The following is a 15,446-nucleotide window of genomic DNA, read 5'->3' on the forward strand; positions in this document are numbered from 1 at the left end:
GAAATAACCCCCAAATCCCATGAGAGAATTTTTCATTCTTACATGGTCGTAAGTCCCGCACCATCCTCCGAATATGAAATCTGCCAGCAGGAACGGATGGAAACAATTGCCACTGGGTATAATATGCATCCCTATTAAAAACACACTGCGGTCATGGGAGGTGTCAGTGCGGTTACAAGGTCACAGTGAGGGCCAACCTAATTTTCTCGGGACAGTAATGTTCCAGAGAAATTGTGTCGAGTACTTACCTGGCAGTATTGTGAGAGGAAGCGTCCGCTTTAATGCAGAAGTATCGTGGCAGTCCTAATTAGTAAATGACCTCAGTGAAACTGTTATGGAAAGTGCCTTTATCGAGATTTTAGCCTTCCAGCCAAATGGATTGACGGAGTGCCAGCAGCATGCGTAAGTAAAAGCAAACAGGAAAAGATAGAGAGAAGGGTTAGTATTGGACAACACAAAGCCCAACAGATTAACAACGTGCCATATTAACCTTCAGGTGCATCTAATTGTTGGAAAATTGAATGCAGCCCTCAGTGAGGGGGGGGGGTGGAGGGTCGATATATTGAGCTGCCCTAGCTTACAACCTCTAATCCTGCAAATCTTCTTGAGGTCCTGAAGTGTTGTATTGAATATGTGAATGACTTGGATAGCACTGCTTAAGTATAATTTATATAATGCATCTGCCGTTGTCTGTATTCTTTACACTCGTGGCCAGTGAGTTCTTAAAATCACTCGACCTTTCTCCCATCAAGATAAATTTAGCTGCACCTCCCACTGAAGCCTTGGCACAAAAACTTTGAGCCTGCATTTCATGATTTTCTGACTATTGTATCCATCCTCAGATCTGTTCAGACCTTATCAGGGATTAGTTCGATTTAAATAGAAATGATATACACCTGCAGATAGAAAACATCTAAAGCTATGGATCAGAATTGCTCCAGCCGCCGACCAATCCAATACGGCACATTGAAAGTGAAATACCTCGTTTATCAACGGTGGAGCGGAGCCGTTGCACGCGCTCTGCCTCCCACAGCCCTGAAGTTTATCATAAAAACAAACTGCCTCTTCTGTTTGTTTAGAAGCTGTGACACTGCATGCGTTGCTTTCAGGAATAACAAGTCTGCAGTGTCTTGCTTGATTAATCTTTCAAGCGCAAATTTGTTCTTCTTAAAATTTTATTTCTAATTTTTAGTCATTCAGGAGAAAACCCCACATTATGTGGCTGAGGCTCTTGAATCCACTGAGTGTAGTCATTTGTACAGGATGAGGCTTCCCCGGAGCCTCCTGTCTGTGCCTTCAATCACACGTTACTGTGCTACTTGTCATCTGCAGTGAGGCCTGTTATTGAGAGGCTTCCCTCAGGCCGCCTCTTTGTCTTTAGCAGCTCGATTAAATTAGACTGACACCTGGCGTGGATACTCAGCGGTAATGGCCTTTCCTCTCATCCCATCTCTTTTATCAGCATAATGGACCTCTGATTAAATAATACAAACCTACATCACCTTCTGTGTGCTTCACTGAACCCTGTGAGGGGTCACAAGACACAAGTCATTCATTTGTTCATGAGGCTTAAATGACAGAGCAATTTAAAAGGACGTACTCAAATAGTAATGAATAACATCTGGAGACATCAGATTATCTGCATTTCTTACATATTGTTGTCATTTGATAAATAGCTGACATTACACAAGCATACTAATCTTATGAGGTGTATGCTTAGGGACTTGTGCACACTTGTGTTGAGATGCTGGTGGGAGGTGATATTTTTAACCTTCCCAATGCAATGGCAGATAAGGTGCAAAGAGTTTGTGTCTTCCTCGAAACTGAGCAGTGTGTTGGAAAGACGGTTTACAGTTTCACATAGATATGTGTAATGGTTTTTATGTGCCTTTTGTTATGCAAAAGAGCCGTGATGAAAAGAATTTCATCATTGAGAAATGGAATTCCAGCTGCTCCTCCTCTTCCCCATGGCCATGAGTGGTACTGGAGGTGCATTGCTACACACTGGCAAAAAATTCCATTCTAATCTTGTTGAGCTATGACATACTTGGCCTTTTGATATTTTATTTGCCACTTTTGGGTGCAACAGGACGATGGGCACCAAGATGCACTGGGAGGGATCCAGAGCTGGCAACCCCGAATTCAAACAAGTTTATTTTCTGAGTAAACTGTGGATGTTTACTGTAAGTGAGAGAAGAAACTAGCAGATGTGCTTTCCAATGAACCCACCCTTGGTACTTTAATGAAAGGTATTAATTATTCACATAGTATCTTTTTGTACCAGTGCACATATCCTGACCTTGCACATTTTGAGCATACTTAACTATTCTGTATTGTTCCACCTTTATTCATGAATACTAATTCTGCAAGAACTGCATACAGCTTTATTTTAGCACAAATGTAAAATTCTTGCTCTGTTTGCTTTAGTGCCCCCTTGGGTGACAACATAATGATTGATAGCTTAAGAAAATGCGTTGGCAAAGGATGCAATACTGTTCAGTTGATATTACATCTCTGTTGGTTCCCCATCGCCTTGGGGTGGTCAAGATCTTCCACAACACAAGCTATCTGTCAGACAATCCCCAGGATTTATCCTGTTTTATTCTCTGTCTATTGCTCTCAAGCTGTCATAAATTAATTGTACTGATATTAAAAGGTCTCACTAATACAGTAGATCATTCCCAGTGGAAGTGTAAAATTAAATTTTCTGCAAGATATATATATATATATCTTGCAGAAAAATGAATATATATATGAATACTCTTTACTATGTCACTAAAATGACATCAGCAATGCCTACACATTGCCTTTCATGTAATCGTGTCCTGTCCTCCATCCTTTTAAACCCTATGAAAAATATATGAAGCGCAGGTTCCAGCTGCTTTCTGTGTATGACTGCCTGTCAGTATAAACTCACATTACCCACAGTCAAACAGACAGCAGTTTCTTTTTGAGTGCTTCAAAATAAAGGTGTGGCGCCATTTTTATCTATTATTTACACTTGATTTCATTATTTCTATCGGACCTGCAGTACAGGTGGCTCAGAACTGTCACCTGGATTTTTTTTCCTCTATGGAGCGTGTTTTAATGTGATGACTTAGAGCTTGATCGCCTGCACAAAGACTCGAGTCAAACCAAAACTTCCACAAAGCACAGCCCTTTTATTCATCCCATGTTCTGTGATTATTTCCAGCAGCTCAGACCGAGAAAAGCTTTGGTATCTCAAAGGGAAGTGAAAATAAGGGGAAGGTAAGGCACAGTAAAGCTTAAATTGAGGCCATTATTGAGGGCAGTGAGGGAATAGTGTGTGGCTCGCCTCAAAAAAAAAAAAAAAAAAGCATAGGTAGGAAGAATTTTACTTAGGTCAGATGGCAGCTCCTATAAATCTTTGAAATGATCTAAAGCTACAGAACACTGACTTCCCTCCTCACCTGCCAATTATATGAGCTATCTGACTTAATTTTACAATGATAAAAAGTTCACTATGGGCGTCGCAATCCTGACTGGTATTTTTTTTAAATCAGATTTAACATAAAGAAATGGCTTCTGACATTTTAGAACAACTTTGAAACTGCTTTTCTTTCTGATGGTTGAGGCAGCTGTGGCTAATTATCTGAGTTAATGGTAAGACGAGAAAAGGTCCTGTGCTTCTCCAACATCGGATTTTATCATCGGTTTGACAATTACGGCTGGTTCTTGCAGCTGTGGGGATGTGCAAGCAGACAGATTGCACAGTGAATGCAGGTGTATTATTCCCCATCCCTTTGATTTAACATATCTCCTGACAGTATCCGCTCCAAAGTTAGACTGAACTGTGACGCTAGCTTTTTATGGTACACTTTTGGACTGATTGACGAGGTAATGTCTTCCTGAAAGGTGCTCAGTGGACTGCTAAACACACTAACTGGTTTTCCCGGAAAAAAAAAACAAAAAAACCAAACAAACAAAAAAAAATTCACATAAAAAACAGGACATAAAAATAGGAGATGGTGTTCCACTTTTTAAATTAGGCCAGAAAAGCAGACTCATGGAGTTCAGTTAGTTATCAAAGGAGGCAGGTGCAGTATTATTGGTTTCGATGTTAATATGCTCTTAGTCATAATTCAGATAGAAATTGTTAGTCTGGGAAAATGTTCAGTCACATAAAGGTTAAACAGCAAGAAAATGTGCATTCAGCAAATAAGATACTAGATTTGTATTCAGGGACAGGAAATGTAATCATGTAGCATTGTTAAATTGTGCTGACTGGCAGTCTAGTTGATATTTCTGATTTGTTTCACAAAAGAAATGCCTTGTTGCCAGTATAATGTCTCTGTTGATTACACTGCTGCAATGTGATAAGATCCTAAAGCAGATAATGATTGAATATGAAATTTTTTCCTGGCAATACCCATATGCAACATTTCTATTCAGGCTCGTATGAATACAAACGGTGAATGCAATCCCTACCAATCAGCCACGTCACATTTTCTTTGGGTTTACGGGACATAATTGAGTTGGGAGGCTGCGTTGGAGTTCTGAATGAATGGATGCTAACCTTCACTCATGTGTTTCCATACTCTTTCACCACCTCTGTATCTCTCCGTCACACATAAAGAATTAGCTCAACACAGAGAGAGAGAGAGAAAGAACCAGCATGTGTACAAATGAATCGGTGTTGTTTGTTGTGCAGTTTCAGGCTTGAGCTGTTTCAAGTGGCACATTTGAGAGAGAGCCGCAGATCATGTTTAGTAAGCTGTCTCTCGTTATATCAGACCCTGGGGAGAGACGGGACCTCTCACTCTGTACTATCAAAGCCATGGAGCTGCCTTAGAGGACATGCTTCAGTTTGAATAGAGGCTCTAGAGTATGTACAAAAAGTAGCATGCTCAGCCCTCATCACCTCGCTCTGTGGGAAGCTGCCAGCATTCAAGGTTTTGATCAAGCCTTGCCGTAATGGCTGCGGGTGACAGGTATACGAGACCACAGTTGTGGGAATAAATAGCTTGATTAGCATAATGCATCACCATCACGTTCAGTTTTCAGTGTGTGAAAGAACTACTTTTTGCCCGAGTGTAGCAGTCATACCTTCTGGGGTTGTGTTTCATGGAACAAAAACGCAATTATGTAAACAGGGTATTTACCTCTGCACCGTTAGAAGGAAATATAATTTACTTCCACTGTGTGCCTGATATTCTGTGTTGTCTGTGTTTTTGCTGCTTTGAATAAGCTCTGCAGCACCCATTGTCCACCAAAAGCGTATTTTGTCTCTCTTCAGCAATCATAATTCACCTGATACTCGAAGCGCTTACCTCCAGAAATCCCAGCCTTATTGATCCATCTGGAGCCAAGCGACATCGCTATAAACAGGCTAATCTAACATAAAAGCCGGCCTCTCAATGCCCCAGCCTGTTGAAACGATTTAGTTCTGCCTGGTAGCAATGAATAAATAAATAGATAAATGAGACACACAATCTCTGGCTTGATTCTGCGGAGCATCCCGACCGCATGTGACTGGAGGCAACGGCTCTGTAATAGAAGATAATTTGAAATAATATCCTTTACATTTCTCAGGTCTTTAGCACCACGGGGTTGGCAAGGGGGCTGACGGAGAAGGGAGGGTAGCTATTATCAGTCAAACTCCTGTCTTGTGCTTGCCCCGACCTGCACCTTGCACCTGAACCTTGTGACCTTTTGCAGTTTTCACTTGTGATTAATTGCTACTTTGGCCGCCCACTTGTAATCTGTGTGATAATTGTCAAGCGAATGGCTCCGTTACCTGAATGTTAGTGAGGCCAGACCTGCCACTTACCTCTCCCCTCTTTTTCATTCTCCTCTCACCCCCTGCATTGTTTCAGCTTGACTGGCTGCCAGTAGGCTGAGGTTCCTGCCATAGGAGCAGTCGTGGGGCTGTGTGTGATCAGACACCCGTACATCTGTCGGAATTACAGCAATTCATTTTAACCTTCAGCAGTCCTTGCCAGATGCTCACATAACACTTAGTGGACAGTTTTGCAGTTGAAATGTACCAATACGCTGTGAAACGTAACCTGCACTCTCAGGATTGTTGTACAGATATACGGAAAGCTTTAGAGAAAACGTGGTTTAAGAGGAGATTGGGTAAAATGGACCTTTGAGATTTGTTGAATGAAATAACATATTTTTAAAATTATTTTCTTTGATGAAGTCTTTAAATCCACAGCTGTCTTTCCCTCCTCTCTTTTGCTATTATTAATTCATTGACATTTTGCTTGGATAGAAATGATCAGGATGTTGAAAAACGGCTTTGCCTGCAGTGAATACACTGGTGTTTAATATGGCAAAAACAGAATGAGGTTCTTCTCACCGTTTTCTTTGCTCTTAGAGATGTGAACTCTGGTGTTTTTCACTTGAGTAAATTCAGGAGACATTTCTGTCCCATTTAACCCTGCGCCACATTAATGTGGGTAGTTAGTCATGCGATTGTTTGTGCGCTACGTTAAACATAGAGAAAGGAAACAGACGATTCTTTGGTTCACAGACTTATCTGCACTTCAACAATCAATCTTTGTGAGCATTAAGAATGCTGATCAGTTGTAATCCACAGTTTTCCCTCAAGTCAGCCTGAATCTTTTGATCATTAATTCCTATTAAAACCTCAGTGCAATTCTTTTTGGCAAAATATGTGCCCAGTCTTAGACAGTTACTTCCATCTCCCTGTTTGTTTTAAACCATATGTTTATTCCAATGTTAGTCTGCCAAGAATTCACATCCACATTTATGGTTATGCATATTAAATGCAATTTCCTCTATAGTCAGATAAACAGATGTAGGACTGTAAACTCTTTGAATTTCAGAAATAAACTCAAACAGGATGCCAGAACTGTATATGTTGGTGAGCGATACAAAAAATTCCAGAAGATATTTATCATTTACATTTAGTGTTTGGATGACTTCCTCATTAGTGATACATGGCTTGTCTTTATGTTTCTAGTCATTATTTACATGACTCATGATGCATTTTATTCTTAGCCCCATAGAACTTAATTGAATTTGATTTATTTAATTAAATTTATCTCACAATAATTGTCACCGCTCATAAAGTAAAAAATAAAAACTGTTTCCACTAAGTATAGCCTCATCAGACAATGGGTCATTGATAGATTTATATCTTATATCTTAAAAGGATTTGGAAGATGTATACCACTTTGCAATAACAACTAATTAGAGCTCATCTGGTGATTGAAGTCTTGGTATTGATTCAACAGTGGGGTTTTTTATGGTGGGGGGCATTGTGTGCTCCATGGAAAGTGGCATTGTTCCTCTCATGGTTCTGGCAGTACTCCTGCTTTCTGAATGGTCTGTGACCAAAGGAAACAAAAACAAGAAAACCAAAACTGCCAGGTCAGCAGACGTTAGCAAGAAAAAAAACCCATGTCCTCTCTCTGCGTCTCACTGTATCTGAGCTGTACTTGCCGTTGACAGTGAGCAGACCTGCGTCTTTCTCCTGGCATGTTTGAGTCCCCTGCTGCCTTCGGTGCAATTAATGATCCTACTTACAACATTAGTGCCACAATCATGAAAAATTGTGTCAATACACAAAGTCCCCCAACATATTGAGCTCAATTCATCAAGGGCTTCATGCTCATTGGCGATGTCAAACATGGCCTTAGCATTATTGAGTGCTTTGGTAATCAAGTACCTGCCATAAGCTCCCAGGAGTGATTATCTTTTTTTTGGGCATACAGTTCATGGTGCAATGTGATTTGTCTTGAGATTTAATAAATGACTGCTCTTGTTTTTGAGTACTGAAAAAGTTAAACCCAAAAATCTATAAAGTGTCTTTGTTTATTTATTGCTATTATTGTGACAGTGTCTGAGCAATTGAAGGAGTGACTGGAATTTTTAAACATCTTCCACAGCACAAAGTGCAAAAGATCTGAATGGAAAAAAAGATAGATGAGTTGAAATCCTCTTTGGAGACTCGCTGCCTTTTTTCCTATCAGCAGACAGACGTATCAAGATCGACCATGGGTCAAACAGCCAGCATGGTATCCTGGGAATTCAGCACTTCAGGGTTTGTAAACATTTGAGATTGTGATAGCTCTATCTCCTAAAACCTGAAAACATGCCATGGGCATGTCAAGGCAGTCTGCAATTCCTAAAAATTCAAGGTTACAGAGGTTCTACATCAAAAAGACCAACTGTAGAGTTATAGTATAGTAAAATTCTGCTTAGGAAGAGGCAGCACAGCGTTGCGTAGGTCAGTAGAATGCAGACTGAGTTAGAGTTTGACAGAAATAAAACAGAGGTACAGAGGTGGCATCAAGAGAGGGATCATCAAACAGCAGACAGCTCTCCTTGGCGTTGTAAATCACTGCAGCACCGAAGGGCATCATCTATCCCCATCTCCAAACTTCATGGAAAATACGTAGCATCTTATTGCATTGTTTTCCACAGACGGTGCACGCAATCAATATGTACCATTTGTTTTGTTTATTTGCATCATCAACAATCATACACATTCGTTGGTCCCCCAGCACTGTAGCACGTAAACACAGGACATGAAAACCAGTTTTCCCATCTATTGTCATCAGCAGACGGTGGAACAGTCTGTGGAAGTTTATCCCACACCAGAAAGAATGTTCAGTAGCACATAAAATAAAATGAAAAGTTGGACCCATTTAAAATAAACAGAAAAATAAAATAATGAATTCAAATACGAACCAACATCAGTGTAATTCTGAAGCATTTGTGTCTGCAGATGCTGATAGTGTGATCACATTGGGTGGGAGGCTCGGCAGTTCAGAGTGCACTGTGTTTATAACAGAGAGAAGTAAATGTCTTTAAGATAAACAGCCTCTAACACTGAATCAATAGTTGATCTTTTTGCTGTAAACAAAACCGAGATGCAATAAAAATTAGTAGAACACATCAGTACTGCAGTGCAGGCAGATTTCAAGAGAAAATCCAAAGAAACCTTTGTTCCCGTCCTTTAACTGTGAATGGTGATCGCTTAAGGTTCATTTTCACTGTAAATGTAATGATGCTGATCTGAATGATACCTCACTGGAGTTACTGAGATTTGTGTCGGTGAAGAGAGATGTTGTTGGGATTTTGTGTGTCGTTGTATTTAGTGCTCCCTAATCTAAGACCCCTCTCTGAGTGCCCTGGCACGAGATTCAAAGTATCGAAAAGCTGCAGATTCCATTCAAAAATGAACACCTACTGGGTTTTACACATTACAATAGGACAGACGTTGTTTTTGACTGTAATCATAGCTCAAAATGTAACTTTGAGTATCATACAGATTTTCTGACTAATAGTGGTCCAGAGTCAGGAAGTCAGGAACTGCTCATCATAGAATATAGAATGTGAAGTATTGCTGCTCTATATGTGCATTCTATGCAGGCATTAACATAATAAACATACTGTAGCATATTCATCATATATCTTTTGCAGCCAGTATTGGCTACTTTTGTGGCATCATATACATTTCAGAATGTACATATGTTCATATTTACAGGCACATCTAGTGCAAAGTATTTTTTTAATCTTTTAGTACTTTTGTTCATCTGCGTTTTGAAGTTTCAACAATCTTGAAATTTAGCTGATCCTACTGAAGGGGACCATTTATGAGAATCAAAACCACTTAAGACCCTTTCAAAGGTCTGGCTTCTTTTTTTTTTTTTTTACACAGCAGTGACAAAAATAAATAACAAAGTGACACTATGCACAAAGTGATCATTTTCTATTCTCCATAAGTTAATTGAAAATCTGTGAAATATATGCACAGGGCTCATCAAGCGTAGAAGATGAGCTCAGGAATCTGTCCCCCCTGCACCCCCGTCCCATTAGTGCTGTCCGAGGAGCACTGGAATTGAAATGTCACTTTCCCACACTGCACCTCTGTCATTCCTTCCTGTCCAAAGTAGCTCAACTCGTTTCCATCCAGAACCACACTGGCAGTGTAGAATGTGTCGGGCTCGATCTGGACTGGATACTCAAACCACACCGGGAAGGTGTTGCTGGAACCATCAGAGAAGTATTTGCTGAGGTTTTGTCCCAGCAGCACTCCTTGACGTTTCAACTCAATCTTGGCACTGTACTCTGCTGAGCCACAGCTGGATCCGTACAGTCCAAACCCAGCGATGAAAACTCTTTTATCTACTGCAAACTGTATGCTGTCACAGCGACCCCGATAACGCCACTGATTGCTTCTGTAGGCACAGGACTGGAATCTGTGGCAGCGCTGCGGTGTTAGGCCCTTCCTTGGTTGGCTGACAAATTGCAGGTCAGGTTTCTTGGCTGCTGTGTACCAAAGGAAGATGTCATTGGTCTCATTCAGCGTCAGCACGCCTGACTGGGCTGCTCCGTTGGCAAAATCGTCCAGAGCCATCGTAGGGATGCGTATCAGGTACATGGCCTTGCCCAAAACCTTTCGCTTGTTGTCAGTCGAGGAGGTGAGCTCCTGTCTCTGACACTCAGCCTCGGCCCAGCTGAGTGCTGCCTCAAATACCACGATCTCTTTAGCATTGAGTGTCTCTCGCTGTAGGATACTCTCCAGGGTCTGGACGTCGATGTCACAGAAGCCTTCAGAGCGTAACGCCAGCTCAGCCTGGGCATCAATCACCTCCCAGCAGCGCTGTGTCAGCTCGGGCTCCTCGAACAGGCAGCTCTGTGAGAGTAACACACAGGCATTTTTGGCGCTGAGGCTGGTCTCCAGGAAGTTGACGCAGGCACGTGCCAGGTGAGGGACAATGTATTTCTTGGCAGCATAAAGAGTGGCCAAGACTGTGTCAGCGCTCAAGTCAATTTCATCACAGTAAATGTACCTGGCGGCATAAAACAGCAGCTTTGTCAGATTGATAAGCAACAGATCGAATGCTGAGGAAAGGACATGCAAAAACATTTATGTACAATATTTTTTCTTTTTTGATATTGGTAAACAGACTGTTCAAGCAATACTGCACGAATCTTTGCACCTTTTTAAAGTCTCATGTTGGGAAAAAGAAAATAAATAGGGTGAAATCACTGTGCAAACTAATCAAACTAGCCCAAAAAATTGTATTCCTCCCACACCCTCATCTCCAACCTACTGCAGCTTGCTTGCAAGAATGGAGAAAACAAAACTTGCACATTAAAGTGATAGAGGAACAGGAGGAAGAGAACAATACGGACTGATTCAACTTGAAAGGTGGAATGTATCATGAAATAAAAATAGGCAGATATAGATTCCGTCCCTGGGATACATGGAGAAAAACTCAGTTCAGTGAAGTGTTAGATTTTCTAAGATGTGTCAGAGATTGATCTTAACCAGTATTATCATATCACAGTTATGTACAAAGGGCTTAAAGACGGTGTTATATGATCACCAGAGAGCCAATTGAAAGGCAAAACAGCGGGACATTGAAGAGTTTAAAGAGAACAGAATCCTTACTTCAACATTGCCAGAAAGGCAGCTGGTTCCACATCTGGAATGTGGATTTCATCCTTGTTTTCAGCCAGTTCACCATAAAACATGGCATGGAACACTGAGCTGCCAACAGCCAAAACATACTGTTGGAAGAAGAAGAGAGCACACGATGAGAGAGGGGAGAAAAGAAATGAAAATATCCCATAGTTCATCTGTTTTTTCACTGTAGACCACGTGACATGATGTAACAAAGTGGGAAAACATGTCAATGTTATTTAAAACAAGAATTTCCCTAAATTACATTTGTTCACACGTAAATCTTTCTCTTTACATGAAAACACAGATCCTTCTGGATATTGAACTGTGCTGGAGTTCTAATCACCAGAGAGGTTGACCCTGTTGAGTTTCTCTGATAATGAGCAATCTTAGCCTGTTACTGTTTCCCCTGAAGGCAGGGAGGTAGATCTCTAATGAACAAGATTGCCTCTGATATATAAAAAAAAAAAGAAGAAACAAAAATCTAAATCCTAATAAAGCCGCTCCACAGAAAACAACAAAAGTCAATTTAGTTAAATTAATGACTTATCTGAACTCATGATGAAATCAGATGCAACACGAAAACCACCAATAATTTCCGTAATATATCAGTAGGATTTTATACAAGATTGTGAATCATGTATTTATATCCAAGAACATTTCATGTTCTAAGTGATGTGTGTGTGTGCGTGCGTGTGCACTACAAGTATGTGTAGGTGGGTATGTGGGTGGTATAAATTTTCTCAAAAAAGGCACCTAGACTTTTTTCGAAAGTGATGCAATTGCAATGAAGCTACGGCAAAATAAAACTTACACACATGGCTGAAAAACATAATGTTATTATAGTTACATACTTAAACTACTCGTTTATTTTTAGCTTTTTATTGGGATTGTGTATGTATGTATGTTGATGGATAGGTACTGCGTGTTAAACTGGTCCCTTGACTTTGACCCATTGTGTTTCTAACAGATGTACACATTTATGTTTGTAGCTGCTAGTTGCATCCTCCATCTTGGAGGCATATTACTTTGTTATCTGACTTTCTGCCAAATGGACATAAGAAAGATTGCGCTGCGCTGAACGCCATTATATCCCATTGGCATAATGTCTCTGCATAAAGTGCAGTCAAGTGATCCACAATGCTCCTCCATAACTGCATTCTATAAATGCACAAAGTGCACTGCAGTTACCAATCATAGATAATACCTTTGGGTCCCATAAAAAGAAGAAAAAAGATGACCCGGGCACTTGTCTGACAGTGTGCAGTGTGTTGAATGGATAGCTGAGTCAAAGCAGTGGATACAAAATCACCTACCAGAAATAATGTGAATGTTAGAATCATATTCAGATAGTTGACATTGTCTTTTGATTTTAAATGAGACATATTCAAGGCAACTATAAATCTTCATCAATCATTTGTGTGCACATGGAAAGAGCGATGAGGTCAGAGGGTGGACTAAACAAAGAAGTGAGGGATTTTCTACCTGCAGGTTATAGTTGGGAGAAACTGGTTGAATATGGGCCCTGATTGCAAATAATCAGGGTAATTTATAATAGAATCAATACACTGCCATCACAAAATTCAAAAGCTCATCAAGTAAATGAGTTGAAAAGTATTTCTAAGGTGTGAAAGGGAGTCTATGCTTTATCATCAAAACCATCTTCTGTTGGACGTGTTTGATTGGAGGTTGAGTAATTGCAGCTTTTTTATTTAATTAATTAATGAATTTATTTATTGAAGCTGAGTTAAAGCAGAGACAAAGACGATCCATCCTGTGTGATTTGACAGCTGAAGAGGATATCCTTTCCTCCTTCGCTCACTCTCTGCCTCTATCTTTCAGCCTCATTTACATAAATAATAGAGGACTGTCTCGGAAAGACACATGGTGCGGAAGTGAGAGTGGAGCACAAAGGATTTCAGTCCCATTACTGCTGGCGATGAGGAAGATAATTTTCATGCTGATATGATATGAGCAACAATGGCCTGAGCTGACTGATTGCTTGTTTGTTAATTTCCTCAATGCTACAGTGATTTTGCAGGATGATGAAATTCTTACTCTGTGTCCTGGCAGTCGTTGGGTTCTCCCAGGCTGACCCACCAGAAAGTGAACATCTGCCATCAATTCATTGTTGAACATGACCGAATTTCTAAAGCAGGAAGGAAGCACAAAAAGACAGCGGAAAATGAATTTCACAACAAATGTTTCTTAAAGATATAAATGTGAGATTAAAAGGTCTTAAATTGAAGTTCAGGGAAAAATAGGAAATTACATGTTTTGTTTTGTTTTTTTTTTTTTTTATCTTTCCTGCAACTCTAAAAAGAAAAGTTTTATGATTGGACAACTGTTCATATTACTTCAGGACTGAAACCAAAGATTCCTACTGTCCACTTGGACGTTTTGTTTATTTTAACCATGAATGGACCAGAAAGTGTCCAGTCAATAAGTGCTTTTTCCCATTTTTTCAGAACACCTTCAAAATATGGCAGTTTACTGCGTGTCGAAAGAATGTTTTAACGGTTAACAGCAGAGGAACAGATTTTCCGACTTTCAGCAACAGCGTGAGTGGAATTACTAAAATGACCTTATATTGGCTGTGAAACACAACTTCTCAGCTTTCAGAAACTGCTGGCAAACATAGAGCAAACATTCACAAACTTATTGTAGTTCGAAGTGCGGTGGCCGCCGGCGACGACGCTCGGTTCAGAAGGGTTAAACTCCTCAAATTGTCATAAACACAAATGAGACAATGAACCAAATGGCACATCCTCTCTGTGAAAGAATGGGACCAACATTAGGGCTACGTTCATATATTATTGAGTAGTGGAACATGTAATGGGGGGAGGGTGGGTAAACAGCCCCATGATGTCCTGGAGAGACAACAAAGCCAGGTCGGAAAGAATGCATTTTGGTCTTTTACTGATAGGCCAAGGTAAATATTTAGCTTTTAGTACAGAGCAGCCTCTGCCTGTTGTGCATGTGAAACACACCCAGTGCCGGTCCGCCCTCTGTTATGTCAGAGCGACAGAGTCTGCAGGAGCAGGAGAGGGTGTAAACAGAGATACCCCCAGCAGATTGAGGGCAGGGCAGAGGGAAGAGCCTGTACTCTTCTCATAGGTCACTGTATTTACTGGAGACTTACTCCGACATAAACCACTACTTATCTAACCTTTACCTCAATGGTAAGCTTCCCCGCTTGACACAAAAATCAGTTTTTCCCCAAGTGGGGACAAGCTATCGCCAGTAACTGGTCTTCAGCCTGAAATTTGTCCCCAAAAGTCACTTATGACACACAGACACACACACACACACAATCTCAAATAGACCCCATTATACAACACTAGAGTATTCACTTTTCATTGTTTTGTAAAACAGGCTGAAAACTGCAAAGTAAATAAGGTTGATCTTAATGAGTACAACCTCAGATCAGCTCATCCTGAATGAGGACTTGTGTGTTGATTGTACTTACCGCTCTCTTATAGTGGAGTAGAGTCCCTGCCAGTTACAGTTCTGTATGGTGTTGTTGTTGTTGAGGTTCTGCTGCTGGTACAGTTGCACTGTTGTGGTCGATGCCGGCTTTTTGGTGGGAAAAATATCCGCTGCCATCTTCTTCTTCTTTTTGCTCCTCAGAGTGATTATCTCATAACAGACTGGGGGCAGCTTGGAGCTGCCACTGGCATTCCCCTTCTTCGAGCTCTTACTTGACTTGCTTTTCACTGACTCGGGAAGCATTAAGAAGAAAGTCAGACATTTCATGTTCCTTCCCTTGGCATCGACCATGAGTGTGTTCAACTGCCGAGCAGTGGGAGTGCATGCAGAGAAGACATTCACCGGGAGCAGGAAGGTGTGAGGGAGAGTCAAGAGGGGGCTCGGGAAGAAGACAGCACAGACTTTGGCAGAACTCAGATCCCGCACGAGGCTTCACCTTTCCGGAGCTGACAGGGATAACTCTCTAAATTTGCCCGGTTTCCTACACTCTTCTGAAGAGGCAGATTTAGACTGGTGATCTAAAGGCACTTTTCCTGTGTGAAGTTTG

At 40.8% G+C, this 15,446-nt stretch overlaps 1 protein-coding gene across 1 annotated transcript; it reads right to left on the reverse strand.

Moving 5' to 3' along the window:
- Nucleotides 1-9,760: 9,760 nt before the first annotated feature.
- btbd3b (BTB (POZ) domain containing 3b) lies at nt 9,761-15,031 on the reverse strand. Its single transcript, XM_029521314.1, has 4 exons — nt 14,880-15,031; nt 13,469-13,559; nt 11,399-11,517; nt 9,761-10,793 (listed from the first exon to the last, which is right to left on the reverse strand). Exons 1-4 carry the CDS (start codon nt 15,014-15,016, stop codon nt 9,761-9,763), a joined length of 1,380 nt encoding a protein of 459 aa, XP_029377174.1. The 5' UTR covers nt 15,017-15,031.
- Nucleotides 15,032-15,446: the final 415 nt, after the last annotated feature.

The sequence above is a fragment of the Echeneis naucrates genome, chromosome 15, assembly GCF_900963305.1.
Source record: "Echeneis naucrates chromosome 15, fEcheNa1.1, whole genome shotgun sequence".
NCBI lineage: Eukaryota > Metazoa > Chordata > Actinopteri > Carangiformes > Echeneidae > Echeneis > Echeneis naucrates.

Excerpts from the sequence above, each read along its gene's own strand:
- btbd3b (XM_029521314.1), bottom strand. The coding sequence starts at position 15,016 with ATGGCAGCGGATATTTTTCCCACCAAAAAGCCGGCATCGACCACAACA. Across the intron at positions 13,560-14,879 it reads TACTCCACTATAAGAGAGCG|AAATTCGGTCATGTTCAACA; the intron begins GTAAGTACAATC and ends TTCCTGCTTTAG. Across the intron at positions 10,794-11,398 it reads GCCTTTCTGGCAATGTTGAA|GTACATTTACTGTGATGAAA; the intron begins GTAAGGATTCTG and ends TTATGCCGCCAG.